The sequence below is a fragment of the Rhineura floridana genome, chromosome 22 (assembly GCF_030035675.1).
Source record: "Rhineura floridana isolate rRhiFlo1 chromosome 22, rRhiFlo1.hap2, whole genome shotgun sequence".
Taxonomy (NCBI): domain Eukaryota; kingdom Metazoa; phylum Chordata; class Lepidosauria; order Squamata; family Rhineuridae; genus Rhineura; species Rhineura floridana.
The window spans coordinates 6,734,647-6,748,782 of NC_084501.1; the positions used below are offsets into that span (position 1 = coordinate 6,734,647).

The following is a 14,136-nucleotide window of genomic DNA, read 5'->3' on the forward strand; positions in this document are numbered from 1 at the left end:
TAGTTCTGTGAGGGGAAGAGGGGTCTCCTAACAACTCTCAGCGCCCTTAACAAACTACCATTCCCAGGATCCTTTGGGGGAAGCCATGGCTGTCGACAGTGGTAGGTTGCTGCTTCAAACACATCGTGCCCAAGGGGCCTAAATAAAAGAGCTGGGGCCTTCCCACCTCATCACTGTCATCGCCAGGAGTACAAACAGGTGAGGAAGAGCCACCCCATCGGGTCCACTCACCTAGTGCCTGTATCCAGACACTCCCCACAGTGACATTTGATCCTGACAAGGGGAAGGGCCATGGCTCAGTAGCAGAGCACTTGCTTTGTAGAATCATAGTATCGTAGAGTTGGAAGGGGCCTTTAAGGCCATCAAGTCCAACCCCTTGCTCAATGCACAAATCCAGCTTGAAGCATCCCAGACAGGTGGCTGTCCAGCTCCCTCTTGAAGGCCTCCAGGGTCCGAGAGCCCACTACCTCTCTAGGTCATTGGTTCCACTGTCGTACCCCACTAACAGGAAGATTTTCCTGATGTCCAGTCGAAATCTGGCTTACTGCGACTAGAGCCCATTATTCCGTGTCCTGTACTCTGGGACGATTGAGAAGAGATCCCGGCCCTCCTCTGTGTGGCAACCTTTCATGTACTTGAAGAGTGCTATTGTATGCAGGAGGGTTCAACCCCTGGCATCTCCAGGTAAAGCTGGAAGAGACCTACGCATCTGAAACCCTGGAGAGCTGTTGCCAGTCAGTGTAGACAAAACTGAGGTACCTGGATCAGTGACCTGACTCCGTATAAGGCAGCTTCCTAGGTTCCTGTGTTCTAGGACTGATGTCAAGAGGCCGACACTGTCAGGTGGGTGCCAAGGACCGCACATCTGCAGGGGGTCCCACTGCCAATTCCTGGAGGGTCTTGTCCCTGCTGTTCCTCCCCCTCACTGTTGCTGCCTGCTCACCTGACTGTGGTATCCAACGCAGCGCCCTCCAGAAGTTGCTGGACTACAGCACTCATCATCCCTGAGCACTGCCTGTACTGGATGAGGCTGATGTGAGTCGCAGTCTTGGCTACCTAGTCCTTATCCTATCCTCTCTGAGCATGCAAGCGGTTGGGGCATCATCGTTCAAATGCCTTCTGCTGTCCCTTTGGCTGGTTGTATGGATCAGGCTCAGAGGGGGAAGGCATATAAATGGGCAGTAGCAACTGTGACAAGGAGAGCCCCTCCCAATATCTTGCCCAAAGCCCCCCCCCCAATAAAAACACCTGGGGTTGGTACTGGTGACTCCCACACTGTTAGCTGACTTTCTGAAAGAGGCCTTAGCACGAGACAAAACAAGAGATGACGTACAGTCAGGATTCCTTGCACTGAACCAGCCCCACGTGACTGTCGCTGGGTATATTTTAAAATGCCCTCACCTGCATGGTAACGTCAGACCAGCCTGCATTGTGGAAAGGCTTCTGCAGAAAGGCCATATCCACCATCTTCTATCTTGCCGAGCAGAGACGCCTCCTCCTCCTCCAAAGCAGAGAAGGGGAACCAAGTGCCCTGCAGAGGTTGTTAGACTATCATTCCCATCGGACCCCCCCCCCCCATCCAGCACAGCCAACGGTCAGGGATGATGCAAGATGTAGACCAGCAACATCTGGTGGACACCTGATTCCCCATCCCTTCCCTGGCGGAAAGCCCCAATGTAGTAAAGGCTAATGATGGGGGGGGGGAGGGAGAATACAAGACTCGAATAGGCAATAAGACGTAAGACAGCATCTGTTCAAGGGACCAGCTCTCGTTTGAATTAAAAAGCTGTATTTCGTTCTCTGAATTAAAAATTATCACTTTCTTGAATAATCATGACATTCATGGTGCATTTTTTAAAGGGAATAAAAGACACACACACACACATGCACGCACAAACACAAGAATTTAAGAAAAGGAACGAAATGTGATCCTATACAGTAGGACCCCACTCATACAGCGGGTTACGTTCCGGACCCCCGCTGTAAAGCGGAACACAATGACTAACATTGACCAAAATGGTGCCAACGGCCAAAAAACGCCATAAAAGTGGAACAAGCGCCATAGGAGTGGGGCCTTTCTGCAACTGACAACCGCTGTATTAACGGAACGCTGTAAAGCAAAGCGCTGTAAAGCGGGGCCCGACTGTACACATTACTCGGTTGCAAGCTGCACTGAAAATAGGGCTTATTTCTGAGACTGTACAAGATTGCACCACAAAAAAACCAAAAGTAGAGCTGCAGGCTTTTTAACCGGTCCATCTTGCAGATTACCAATAAACCCTTTTTTCATTAAGGGGGAGTTTAATCATACGAGTAAATTTTAATCAGTGTGTGTCAAAAAGGGCGCACTTCTTGAAGATGCTTTGATTCTGGTGTGCTACTGTCACAGGCCATAGAAAAGAGAAAAGTTAAAGGTACCCTTTCTAGCAGCATGTGATCCATTTTGCTTGCTACACCAATTCATCCTCACACGTTTCCTTCAATATCTCAAAAAGGTACCCATGCTGACGGTTTCGTGATACGCAGATTTACTTAGACAATGAATTGGTTAAAAGGCAGACAACCATATCAACTTCAAAAAAAGAAAAATTAATTGGCTGACGGCCCCAGTTGTCAGCATTGCTTGGCTTGTGACCTCAACATTCCCAGTAGATTGTTAGCTACCTTTTTATCTGGAAGGGCTTCAGTGCTGACTTTTAGGCACGCTAAAGGATATACTCTGCAAGTCTTTTAGGCGCCAGGCAAAACGGAGGAGACAAGAGCTACAAATCACAAAACTCCGTTAAAAATCTCGCCTCCTGCCTTAAACTAAGGCAGCCTGAGGCCAAAACACTTTCTCCATACCCTTCCCCCCCCCCCATAATACCGATTTCCTTTACAGCAGCCTTCCCCAACCTGGTGCCTTCCAGCTGTTTGAGACTATAACTCCCATCATGTAAGTCCTGCTACCAAAAAGCACGAGTAAGTCAAGCCCGCCCACCCACGTTTGTCTGTGTTATCTCCCCCCGTCACTTTAAAGCCTTGGAAAAAGCCAGCAGCAATTATATTTGGGCGGGGAAGCAAACTGGAATTTAGAGTGCCTGCGCTTTGAGAGGTGAGTGACCCTAGTGTGTAACACGGAGTTAATTGGCAGCCAGGACACGTGGGTCCTCTTTAGAGTTCAAGCACAAGAGAGGTCTAGCAACCAGGGGTTAGAAACATCACACTTTTTTTAACCCTAGAAAAGGTAGGAAAGAAGTCACCTCTGGCTCACAACACCCTCCTTAAACCGAGAGGCGCCGGGAGCCCTGCCTCAATCTCCCCCTTCCCTGTCCAACTGTATGCAAAACAATAATACTCCAGGAAACGTTTGGCTCCAGGGTAGGAAAAAGGAAGCCGAAAGGGCAACAGGTAGACTCCAGTCACTCCCCACACACACTCCTTGGCTCATCCGTTAATTTAGAGGCAAGGGCACTCTGTACGTGCTCATCAGCACTCTCCTCTCACATCCTCCAGGGCCAAACCCCCACCAGCCACTACAAAAGGAGGTCCTCAGTACCTATAAAGCCTTACATGGCTTGGGACCACAATACCTGATGGAACGCCTCTCCCGATACGAACCCTCCTCCAGGTGCCTACTCCGAGGGAAGCTGGGAGGCTGGCAACAAGGGAGAGGGCCTTCTCAGTGGTGGCCCCCAAATTATGGCATGATCTGTTTGACGAGGTGCGCCTGGCACCAACACTGTTATCTTTTCGGCGCCAGGTCAAGACTTTCCTCTTCTACCAGGCATTTCAGCATGTGTTTTAAATTGTTTTTAATTTTTAAATTGTGTTTTAAATTGTTTTTAAAAGATGTGTTTTTAAATTTGTATATTTGTTTTAATGTTTTTAGTTACTGTAAACCGCCCAGACAGCTTCAGCTATGGGGCGGTATATAAGTACAATAAATAAATAAATAAGAACTAAATAAGAAGGCTAGAGCTACCCCAGCCTTTTCCAATAATGTTTTATTTCATTTCTGGCGTACGAATAGTCGTTTGGTATAAAACCGTACCTAACAAAGAAACAGAGAAAAGAGCATCGGTCATGTAGTAGTACCGAAAGAAGTCCATTCTGTGTTGATTGACCTTGTTTAGCCATTGTTCCCTTTTTCCTTTAGGGCTCCCTTATACAGTCCTTAAAGAGAGGAGGACACCAGCCTTCACCAACCTGGTGCCCTCCAGATGTTTGGGACTTAATGTTCCATCCACCCCAGCCAGCATAGGATGATGGGAGTTGTAGTCCAAAACATCTGGAGAGCAGCAGGCTGGCACAGACCCGGCGCTCGGGGTTTGCTGCTGGTGTGGGGGGGCTTTTTATTCATGCTCTTCCCTGCAGCTGACATGTGCCTGGGAGCCCAGGCAGGTGCTGCTCCTGTGCCTCATCAGGCACACGCATGCACGCACAGCGCATGCAGAGACAGCTGAGGGCTCAGCCTGCTCTTCAGCCTGAGTCACCAGGACATGTCAGAGCAGGGCTTATTTGCTAACCCCAAGTGTGAATGCAGCTACCGCTGGGTTCACAGAGCTGTTCCAAGAAGTCCCAGCTGTCTGCAAGCTGCTCTGTGCTCCCCTCCTTGGGACCTAATAATCACCTTGACCCCAAAGGCTGACCAAGGACACCCCACCGCCAAATCCTGTTCCCAGATGTTGAATCAGGGGGATGTTTGTGTAAGCGAGGGCAGGACTGCCCCCAAAGATGTAAGAGAGAAGTATCTTCTTCAGCAATCCTGGACAATGATCCTTCTCTCTCAAATGTCAGGAACGGGGAAGGGAAACAGAGACATGCCTTAAGTTGAGACAGTGAGACCACTGGTCCATCTAGCTCAGTAATGCCTACACTGACTGGCAGCGGCTCTCTGGGATTTCAGACAGGGGTCTCTCCCAGCCCTACCTGGAGATGCCAAAGATTGAACCCTGGGCTTCCACCATGTGAAGGTAAGGCTCTTCCCTTAAAACAAAACGAAAGCAAGATTCCAGTCCTCAAAGTTCTGAAAAAAGGAGCTGATTTAAATAGGAAGCTGCTGTATACACAGTCAGACTTTTGGTCCACCTAACGCAGTATTGTCTACACTGACTGGCAGCAGCTCTCCAGGGATTCAAGCAGAGACCCCTACCTGGAGATGCTGGGGACTGAACCTGAGATTGCCAGCATGCAAAGCAGATGATCTGCCCCTGAGCTCCACCCCTTCCACAGGGGGTGGGGGCAGGGTTAGACTTCACTTGCCTTACAGAAAGCCCCTTAATCTAAAACACCTTCTTACCAGCAACTGCAGTGACCAGATCCTGCAGAAGTCCTAGATGCCAATTCTGGGTGGTATTCAACCCCAGTCCTACTCAGAGTGACTAACTTAGATCCATTAACTTCAATGGGTATACTCTGAGTAGGATCTAGTTGAATACAACCTGATGGCTGATACAAGCCCTCACTTGCCAACAATGTACATATGCAACAGGGTAGGGCAGCCTCTACATGGACCTATGTCAGACATCGGAAATGACAATATTCAGAAGCCAGTGGGAGAATCCTGTCCTGGGACACTTTGCTGATGACCTCAATCAATCACCAGGCTTCAGCATAAAAGATTTCAAAAGGGGAGGGGGGTTGCCAGTGAAAAAGTGCTGAGTGGTGATCAGCAAATGTGATTCTATTCAATGAGTTCGGAATCAGAACTCTGGATTTCTTTCCTGCTGCCACTGTTAAACGGGCACAGCCTCGCTGGTAATATAGTAACAGCATCAATGAAAGCTGCTGTGAACGTGACCCTCATTTTGTGCAATTTTGGGATCTGCATACAAATCTCCTTTAAGAGCAGGGGGAGGGGGACACGAGCTGTTGTTGTTGTTGTTATGTGCCTTCAAGTCGATTACGACTTATGGCGACCTTATGAATCAGTGACTCCCAAAGCATCTGTCATGAACCACCCTGTTCAGATCTTGTAAGTTCAGGTCTGTGGCTTCCTTGATGGAATCAACCCATCTCTTGTTTGGCCTTCCTCTTTTCTACTCCCTGCTGTTTTTCCCAGCGTTATTGTCTTTTCTAGTGAATCATGTCTTCTCATCATATGCCCGAAGTATGATAACCTCAGTTTCATCATTTTAGCTTCTAGTGACAGTTCTGGTTTGATTTGTTCTAACACCCAATTATTGGTCTTTTTCACAGTTCATGGTATGCTCAAAGCTCTCCTCCAACACCACATTTCAAATGAGTTGATTTTTCTCTCATCTGCTTTTTTCACTGCCCAACTTTCAGAACCATACATAGAAATTGGGAATACCACGGTCTGGATGATCCTGACTTTATGCAGAAAAAAGATAAGTTTTTTGAGGGGGCAGCAGTGATGCCTTTGGGATTCTGGCACAGACAAAATAGTACAAGGCCCCTTTCCTTTAATATGTTTAGGGTGACAAAGGCTCGTAAGATCACATCTCTGTTCTCCGCGATAACAAAACCGGGAAGAAAAAATGACAGCGGCCGGTTTGCTCACAATGGGACACAGAACAAGAAGGGTGGACGTTAGTCCAGGGGTATTAACACCAAAAAGAGGATGGGTGGAGTCAGATGCTGCTCCAGACATGTGGGGGTGAAACCTTGGCAGGATAAGTAGGCAGCGGGAGGAGGAGGAAACTGCATGATGTGGGGAAGGGCCATAGTTCAGTGGTAGAGCACCAGCTGGGTGTGCAGAAGTTCCCACATGAAATCCCCTCCATCGCCAGGAGAGACCCCCATGTCTGAAACCCTGGAGAGCTGCTGCCGGTCAGTGTAGGCAATACTGAGATGGCCCAGTGGGTCTGACTCAGCATAGGGCAGCTACCTACACCCGTTCCTCCCAAACAGCCCTGTCCTGGGTGCTAGCGCCATCTTCAGAGGAGAGGTGGGCACAATCTTTTCGGTGGTAGCCCCCCAGCTGTGGAATGCTGTCCCCAGAAACACACGGCTGGGGCCTACTTTGTTAGCTTTCGGGCGCCAAGAGAAGGTCATTTTATGCTTCCTGGAGCTTTTAAAGGCAGATTTGTTTTACTCTCTTTATTTTAATTGTTTTTGCTGCTGTTTCAACGTTCAGTATTTTTTTTTAAAAAAAGCATTCTAATTCAATGTTAATTTTGAATTATTCTTTTTGTAAAAAAAAAATTGGCAACCAACTTGACACCTTTGGCTGAAAGGCGGGATATTAATCTATTTTTTTTTAAATTAACAAATGAAACAGCAAACATGGCAGGCCGGGGGGGGGGAAGAGTTGGGGGTCAAGGTGAGCATTCCCTCAATGGTGCTTTCTGCCAAACAGGGGCGGGGTATAGGACAGACCAGTCCTGGAGGCACAGAGGCCGCGGGTACACGTCTTACCCTTCCTTCCGTGTAGTGTGGAAGACTGCCTGTCTAGGCTCCTGCCTCTCTTTCTCTCTCAACAAGGTCTCCTGTCCCGCACCCCAAGCCTACCTCCAGGACAAAAGGGCGGGAGGGTGCCTGGGGCAGGGGACACTTGGGCACTGCCCCAAAGAATCTTAACCACGCAGCTGCATTTGCCCCATGCAAATCCAGCGTCTACTGAGCTAATTCCTGGCATCACCATGCGGATTAGGGTCCCTGCGCTTAAGACAGACCAGAGAGACCTTGTGTGGTGGTGGCAGTGGAGGGGGCCAGGAGAACCCCAGCTAGGATTTCCCCCCTCCAAATCCCAACAATCTCCCCCCTCCAACTCTCCCCGCTGCCTACCTTGAAGTTGCTTGAACCTGCCCTCCAGCACATTGGCATACTGCACCGTGTTGATAAAAGCGGCCGGGGAGAGCTCAGGGGACAGGGAAGGGGCCTGGAACACCTCCAGCAATTCTGGCTCAGGCTGGTACATCCTCGTGGCCAGGGATACCTCCGCTCGGACCGTCCCCCGCCCCACACCCCCAAAGAGAAACCCCACCAGAGCTGGGCCCAGGTAGCAGGAAGGAAAGCTTCAGCACCTTGGTGCAGAGTTGACGGTTTCAAGGGAGTTTGGCTGCCCCCTCCCAGGCGAGGGGGGGAGGGAGGGAGGGCGGCACCCCCTGGGAAATTTACATAAAAACAGATTGGGCTGCTCTGAATGGCAGAGGTAGGTGTGTGTGTGTGTGTGTGTGTGCACACTCCCTGAGCCCAGGCAGACATGAAAGGGGGGGGAGGAGGGAAAAGGGCTGGGCAGCTTGCCCACACACACACACACACAGTGCAGACAGTTTGAAAAACTAGCAAATCTCAGCACCAGGGGTAAGCCAAAGCTCTTACTGAATAGGGCTCAGGGTCCTGTCCTCGGCTCCAGGCCAGGGTGGGCCAGAGCAAAGGAGACTGGGTGACAGGACCCCCGGGTCTGAGGGGTCTGATCTTTCTGGGGCTCACACAGCGATTACTTTCTAGACAGACAGAGCCAATTACATGTTATTATGCGAAGACCCACCAAAATGAATGGGCCACATTTAGTCACATCCCTTCTTTTCAGTGGGTCTGCTCAGAAAAGACTCGTGTTGGCATCGGCCTGGTGAGAGAGAAGGGTGCTGAGGCCTCTTCCTCTCCCCCTTTACCAGCAGACTCAGATGTGAAATTTTTGGTTAATCAAAGGATGCATTTATTTTTTGTCACTGCATTTGCATCCTGCCTTTCCTCCGAGAAGCTCAAGCTTCTCCCCTCTCCTTACAGTATCCTCACAATGTCCCTGCGAGGTAGATTAGGCTGAGAAACAGTGACTGGCCCAAGGTTATCCAGCGAGTTTTGCAGCTGAGTGGGGATCTGAACCCAGGTCTGCCAGAGCCTAGTCCAGGACTCTAACCACTACACTGGCTCTCGTGCGGTTACTTTGCATCGGAGAAAGAAACTGGATGAGCTCAGAGACACCCTGTTTGAGAGTAGTCCCTGCATACAAAACTGGTTCCAGGGCTGAACTTTGGTTCAATTTATAATCTCTGGTCCTGTTTTGGCCTCCCTGTATGTTAGAGGGCTGGATTCAACGACCCACAGAGCTATCCCATGACCTTAGAGAAGTTAGCCTCTCTCTTTTTTCTCTCTACCTTAGTTTCATTCCCCAAATCTGTAAAATGAGCACAAAAAAGCTGGCTGTCATAGCTTGGACCACCAGAACCAATTTATTTGCAGAGTCCATACGCAACCCTGAAACATGTGAAATAATAATGATAATGATAATATTCTGAGCATGTACAAAGTGTCTTTTTCTGAGATGTCCAGGTGGTGGGGGACTTCTAAATTCAGATTTACAGGCCGGCTTAATCAGTGGCATTTTTCTTTTGAGAAACTAGTCATTTCCTGGAATTTTGATCAGCCTGGTAACTCCCCCCAACTCCCCCCTCCCATTTCTCCCACCAAGGGAACCCAGGACTCTGGGTTTCTGGTTCCTCCTTCTCCCCAACCACAGCCAGAAGCAGATGCCCCTTTGGACACACAAGATGGAGTTGCATTTGCTCTGGGCAAGTGCAGGAGGGGGAACGTAAGACCTGCTGATTTTCCAGCTTTCACAAAAAGAGAGGTTTGGGGGGACAGACGACTGATGAGCTCACCCAGCCACCAGCAGCATCAAACAATGCAGGATTTGCATCCCATTGTCTGCTTTTGTGTGGCCATCAGGCTGGCCGTGAATTCTCTTCCAGGCCTGCCTTACCCGCAGCAGGGTGGCAAAGCTTCCCTGTTTTGCCCTGCAGAGAGCTCTAATCCACTTTCTGGGATCCTGCATGTGACCAGGGTGGGGGTGGAAATTCTTCTCCTAACGATCCAGAGTCAGTTGATGAGGTCCCACCATCAAGATTCACAATTTTGTTGTGCACGCTTTTGGAAGTACACAGGACTCTTCTTCAGGCCAGAAAAGAGAAACATGCCATTCAGAAGAAGCTCACAGTTTGTCTCAGTCACGGGTTTATTCATCTGAAGCAACCCTGAGCCCATGAACTTGCTTTCTGAATGCCAGGGCTCAGCCTCTGAGGCCTTGACACAATCAACAAAAGGAGAGTGCCTCTGAACAGGTGCAGAGTGTCTCCTCTTGTCATCAAGCAAGCACAGCCAGCTCTCACACGCTTGGGATTTAAGGGGATTTAAGGGGACGTAGATTCCAGGCCAGACAAGGGTTCGGTTGCCAGTTAAAGCGCGCTAATCCCCCTTGATTATGTTCCCCAAACTCTCCATAACAAGCCTGCTTCATCTGTTTATATTTTCTTGCACACTGGTTCACCCCACCCCCTTGAACATCTACGCTTGCAAAAGAGCTCTGTGGAACTCAAAACCACCAGTACAGTGTAGTGGTTAGACAAGCATGGGATACCTTGGACCCTCCAGACGATGCTAAACAACTCCCATCAGCCCCACCAAGCACAGCCAATGGCCCGGAAGGATGGGAGTTGTCATTCAGCAACATCCAGAGGGCCAAAGGTGCCCCAAACCTGGGTTAGAATGTCGGACTGGGAACTGGGGGGAGGGCAGGGTTCAATTCTCCGCTCAGCCATGAAGCTAATCAGGTGACCCTGAGCCACTTGCTGCCTCCCAGCCTAACCTACCTCACAGGGTTGTTGTGACAGAAAATGTATGCCACCTTGAGCTTCTTGGAGGAAAGGCGGGATATAATCAGCCAATAAACCAGAACAGTAAAGGTTCCCTCCTCCAGCACTCTCAAGGAATTCAAAAGAGGAACAATCGCCTCGTTCTTCGTAATGACTCCCCACACACATAAATGCACACCGAGACTGTCCCCTGCACTTCCAGTATTTCCTGCCCGCCCACCTGCTCACTCCACCCTGTTTCGTATCATCTCAAACTGTCATGAAGTGACTGTTACTGCCTCTCCCAGTGTGCTCTGTGCTTGCAATCCTCCCCCAGCCATTACAGGGCTGGAGACACTGAAGTCAAGGGGGCGGGGGGGGGGGTTAGGAACAAAGGAAGTTGCCTTACACTGAGGTCCATTCACACTATACATTTATTCCACTATTATTCCACATTAAACAGTCATGGCTTCCCCCAGAGAATCCTGGGAAGGGTAGTTTGGGAAAGGGTGCTCAAAGCTGTTAGGAGACCCCTCTTCGCCTCACAGGGCTACCAACGGAGTGGTTTAATAGTCAGTCCATCTTCTTCCCAGGGATCTCTGGGAAATGCAGCTCTGGGAGGGGAAGAGGGGGTGTCCTCACAACTCTGAGCACTCTTCACAATTGACCTTTCCCAGGATTCTTTGGGGGGAAAGCCATGGAGGTTTAAAGGGGAATAAATGTATGGTGTGAAATGTGGTACGAGTCAGACCATCAATCCATCTAAGTCAGTATTATCTGCACTGACCGGCAGCGTCTCTCTAAGGGGCTTCAGGCAAGGCAAAACTCCAAGCCCTGACTGGAGATGGTGGGGAATGAACCTGGGCAAGGCAAACGCTCTACCACAGAGCTAGTTTGGGCCTGGGCCGACTCAGGCTGCTTGATTACTCAAGACCACGCTTGCTCATGCCTCTGGGCGCCTGTCCCAAGGCTGGCCTTCGCTGGCCTTGGCTTCTGGCCCAGCGATCTCGTGTTTGCTGGCACTTTCCTCTTGGGGTGGGGGTGGGATGGGTAAGGATCCAAGTCCCTCATTAAGCCAATCCACCCGTTATTTTTTTAAGAAATCCCCAATAAATGGCAAAACCAGCCTTGACAGAGTCTGAAAGTCTGAGGATTGAACAGGCAGCATCAAAAGGGGGGTGGGAAGCACCCCAATCCCAGGCAAGTGCTGTGATTCCTTTTAAAAGGTAAGGCACTTTTCACATAATATATAGGGGTGTAGGCGTCCAGGGTCTCAAGGGGTCTTAGACCACTTACTTTTTTGGGACCAGGGTCTCAGGAGGGTCCCTATGTCTCCAGCATCCTATGAACCAATCAGCATGACTGGGGAGTGCATTAGCCACTAAGAAGAATCTTCTAAGATGTTTCTTTGTCTTCTCCTGCTGATTGTAGCCAATCAGAGTGAAAGGAGGTGAGTCAGCCACTGAGAAGACTCTTCTCAGCAGCTAACACTCTCCTCTTTCTTGTTGATTGGCTCCTAGGGATGCCTTTGTTGTGGGAGAGGGCCTTAACAAGCATCTCATTCTCAGCTCAGCAGCAAGAGAAGGGAAGGGGCGTGGCTATGACTAACATGACAGGACCCTGCACTTCCGAATTTCCCGCTACAATACTGAAAATATAATTTGCAAAATATAATTTGTATCCTAACCTGGAAATTAAAATGAGACTGCAATGCTATTATTTATTTATTACTACTACTACTACTACTACTACTACTACTACTACTACTACTACTAGGGTTGCCAGGTTCTTGGCCTGATACTGATCCTGTATGAGGAAATCAGCCAAGTGCAGGTGTTCTTGCAACTCTGTAATGGGAAAAACCACAAGGTGGAATTCTCTCTCCCCCCTCCACAACTTTGAAAGATACAGAAGACCTCTTGGAGGCCAGGCCTGGCAACCAAGAGGTCTTTAAAAGTTGTGCAGAGGGGAGGGAGAATTCCACCTTGTGGTTTTTCCCATTACAGCTTTGCAAGAACACCTGCACTTGGCTGACTTCTCTCCTCCCAAAGATACAGGATCAGTCTCAGGCCCTGAACTTGGCAACCCTAGCCCTTACCAAGGATGTAGTGTTACAGCCAGAGCCTCCCGATCATCCTCTGATGAGGACTCCCCCGGCTGAGACACGACAGCTCATAACAAATTATCCAATCGGCAAATATGCCTGTTGGCCCCCAAAACGGTTGCTGACCCCTGCGTTATGTGGTATCCTATGGTATACATTATGTTGTCTTTTCTATGGGTTGTAAACAGTCTCGGAGCACAGCAACCTAAGAAATCAGTATACAGATGAAATGGCAGACAGATCTGGCTCTTGTGTAGCTTCTGTACATTTCAGCAGGGCTTGCGCAGCGGTGGGGTGGGGTGGGGTGGGAACACCCTGTGGCATTCTGCCTTTAGGGAAGGGCTTTAGTTCAACAGCAGAGCACACGCCAACTCACGGAAAAGACAAATATAACCAAGCGGATCAGCTAACAAGATATCAGAAAAGGATTAAGCACAGCCACTCCCAACCACTACAATAAATTCATTTAATTCATTATAAGCAGCCAAAGCATTAATGGCAAAGACACGACATATAAAGTGTTCTCGTCCCAAGTCAGAAAGAAAAAATAGGAAGGAGGTACAGGGAGGGGGCAAAGGACACATGTTAGATTTCCAAAAGAGGGTCAGCACCGTGTTGGCAGTGGGGAAGAGAGAGGAGTGCTAAAATAATTTGGTTTAACAAGGGGGGCCTGCAACAGAATGTTGCAGCGGGGAGTGCTCCTGTTTAGGGTTTCCACCTGTGTGGCTGGCGTGGTTTTTATCATCATCAGTAGTAGTAGTAGTATTAATTGGCTTTATATCCCACCCTTCCTCCAAAAGGATCCCAGGGCGGCAAACATTAACAAACGGTTAAAAACATTCTGAAAACACCATTACAGAAACATTCTAAAACACAGTTTTGGCTACATAAGGATCGGCATGCATCCTTGAATATCGCCAACAGAGGGAACGATATGCTGATATTCCTGGAGTCTGTGGTCCCAGAAGCTGCAGCCCATAGTGCAGCTCCCCACAACCCACACAAAAAAGTCTCCCTCTAGGAACGTGCTCACAAACGGAGACCTTCACTGGATGCATGCGTGCAGGACAAGCTCTGTCTTTGGGGCTGGTCTAGGCACAGCAGGAAACAGCCTTTTCTCCCCACCACCACCAGCATGCTATCCAAACGGGGGAGGCAGGTAGGTAAATACAAAAGCAAGGCCATTTGCACTGGGAGCAAAGTGCAGCAGGCAACAGATTGATAGACAAGAAAGGGGGGAAAGGGAACGCTGCTTTTGCCTCTTGCAGCCAGGGCTCATCTGGGTTGAGCCGCTGCATATAGGCCAGTCTTCCATGCCTCACTTTCCCCGAGGACAGAACCTAAAGAAAGAGCATTGGGACTGGATCTGGTGAACCTTCATTCCGTATTTCCCGCAGACTTCAGTACAAAAGCTGCCAGAGACTCTCGGTGTAAAAGCTGGGCAAGTCAGCCTCCTTTTCCCCGTTTGAGAAATGGGAATAAGAGAAATGTGCCTCATGGGTGCCGAGAGAGAGA

At 49.4% G+C, this 14,136-nt stretch overlaps 1 protein-coding gene across 3 annotated transcripts in view; it reads right to left on the reverse strand.

The window, feature by feature from the left end:
* Positions 1–14,136, reverse strand: part of SPTBN2 (spectrin beta, non-erythrocytic 2) — a 100,099-nt gene that overhangs the window by 81,441 nt on the left and 4,522 nt on the right. Inside the window, exon 3 of one of the 3 annotated variants that reach the window (XM_061606664.1) lies at positions 7,732–7,825. The exons of 1 other annotated variant lie outside the window; for it this stretch is intronic. In XM_061606664.1, coding sequence (XP_061462648.1) covers positions 7,732–7,825 — 94 coding nt within the window. Of the gene's footprint in view, positions 1–7,731; positions 7,978–14,136 lie in introns of those variants that run through there. One more of the 3 variants, XM_061606663.1, reaches the window with a different exon arrangement.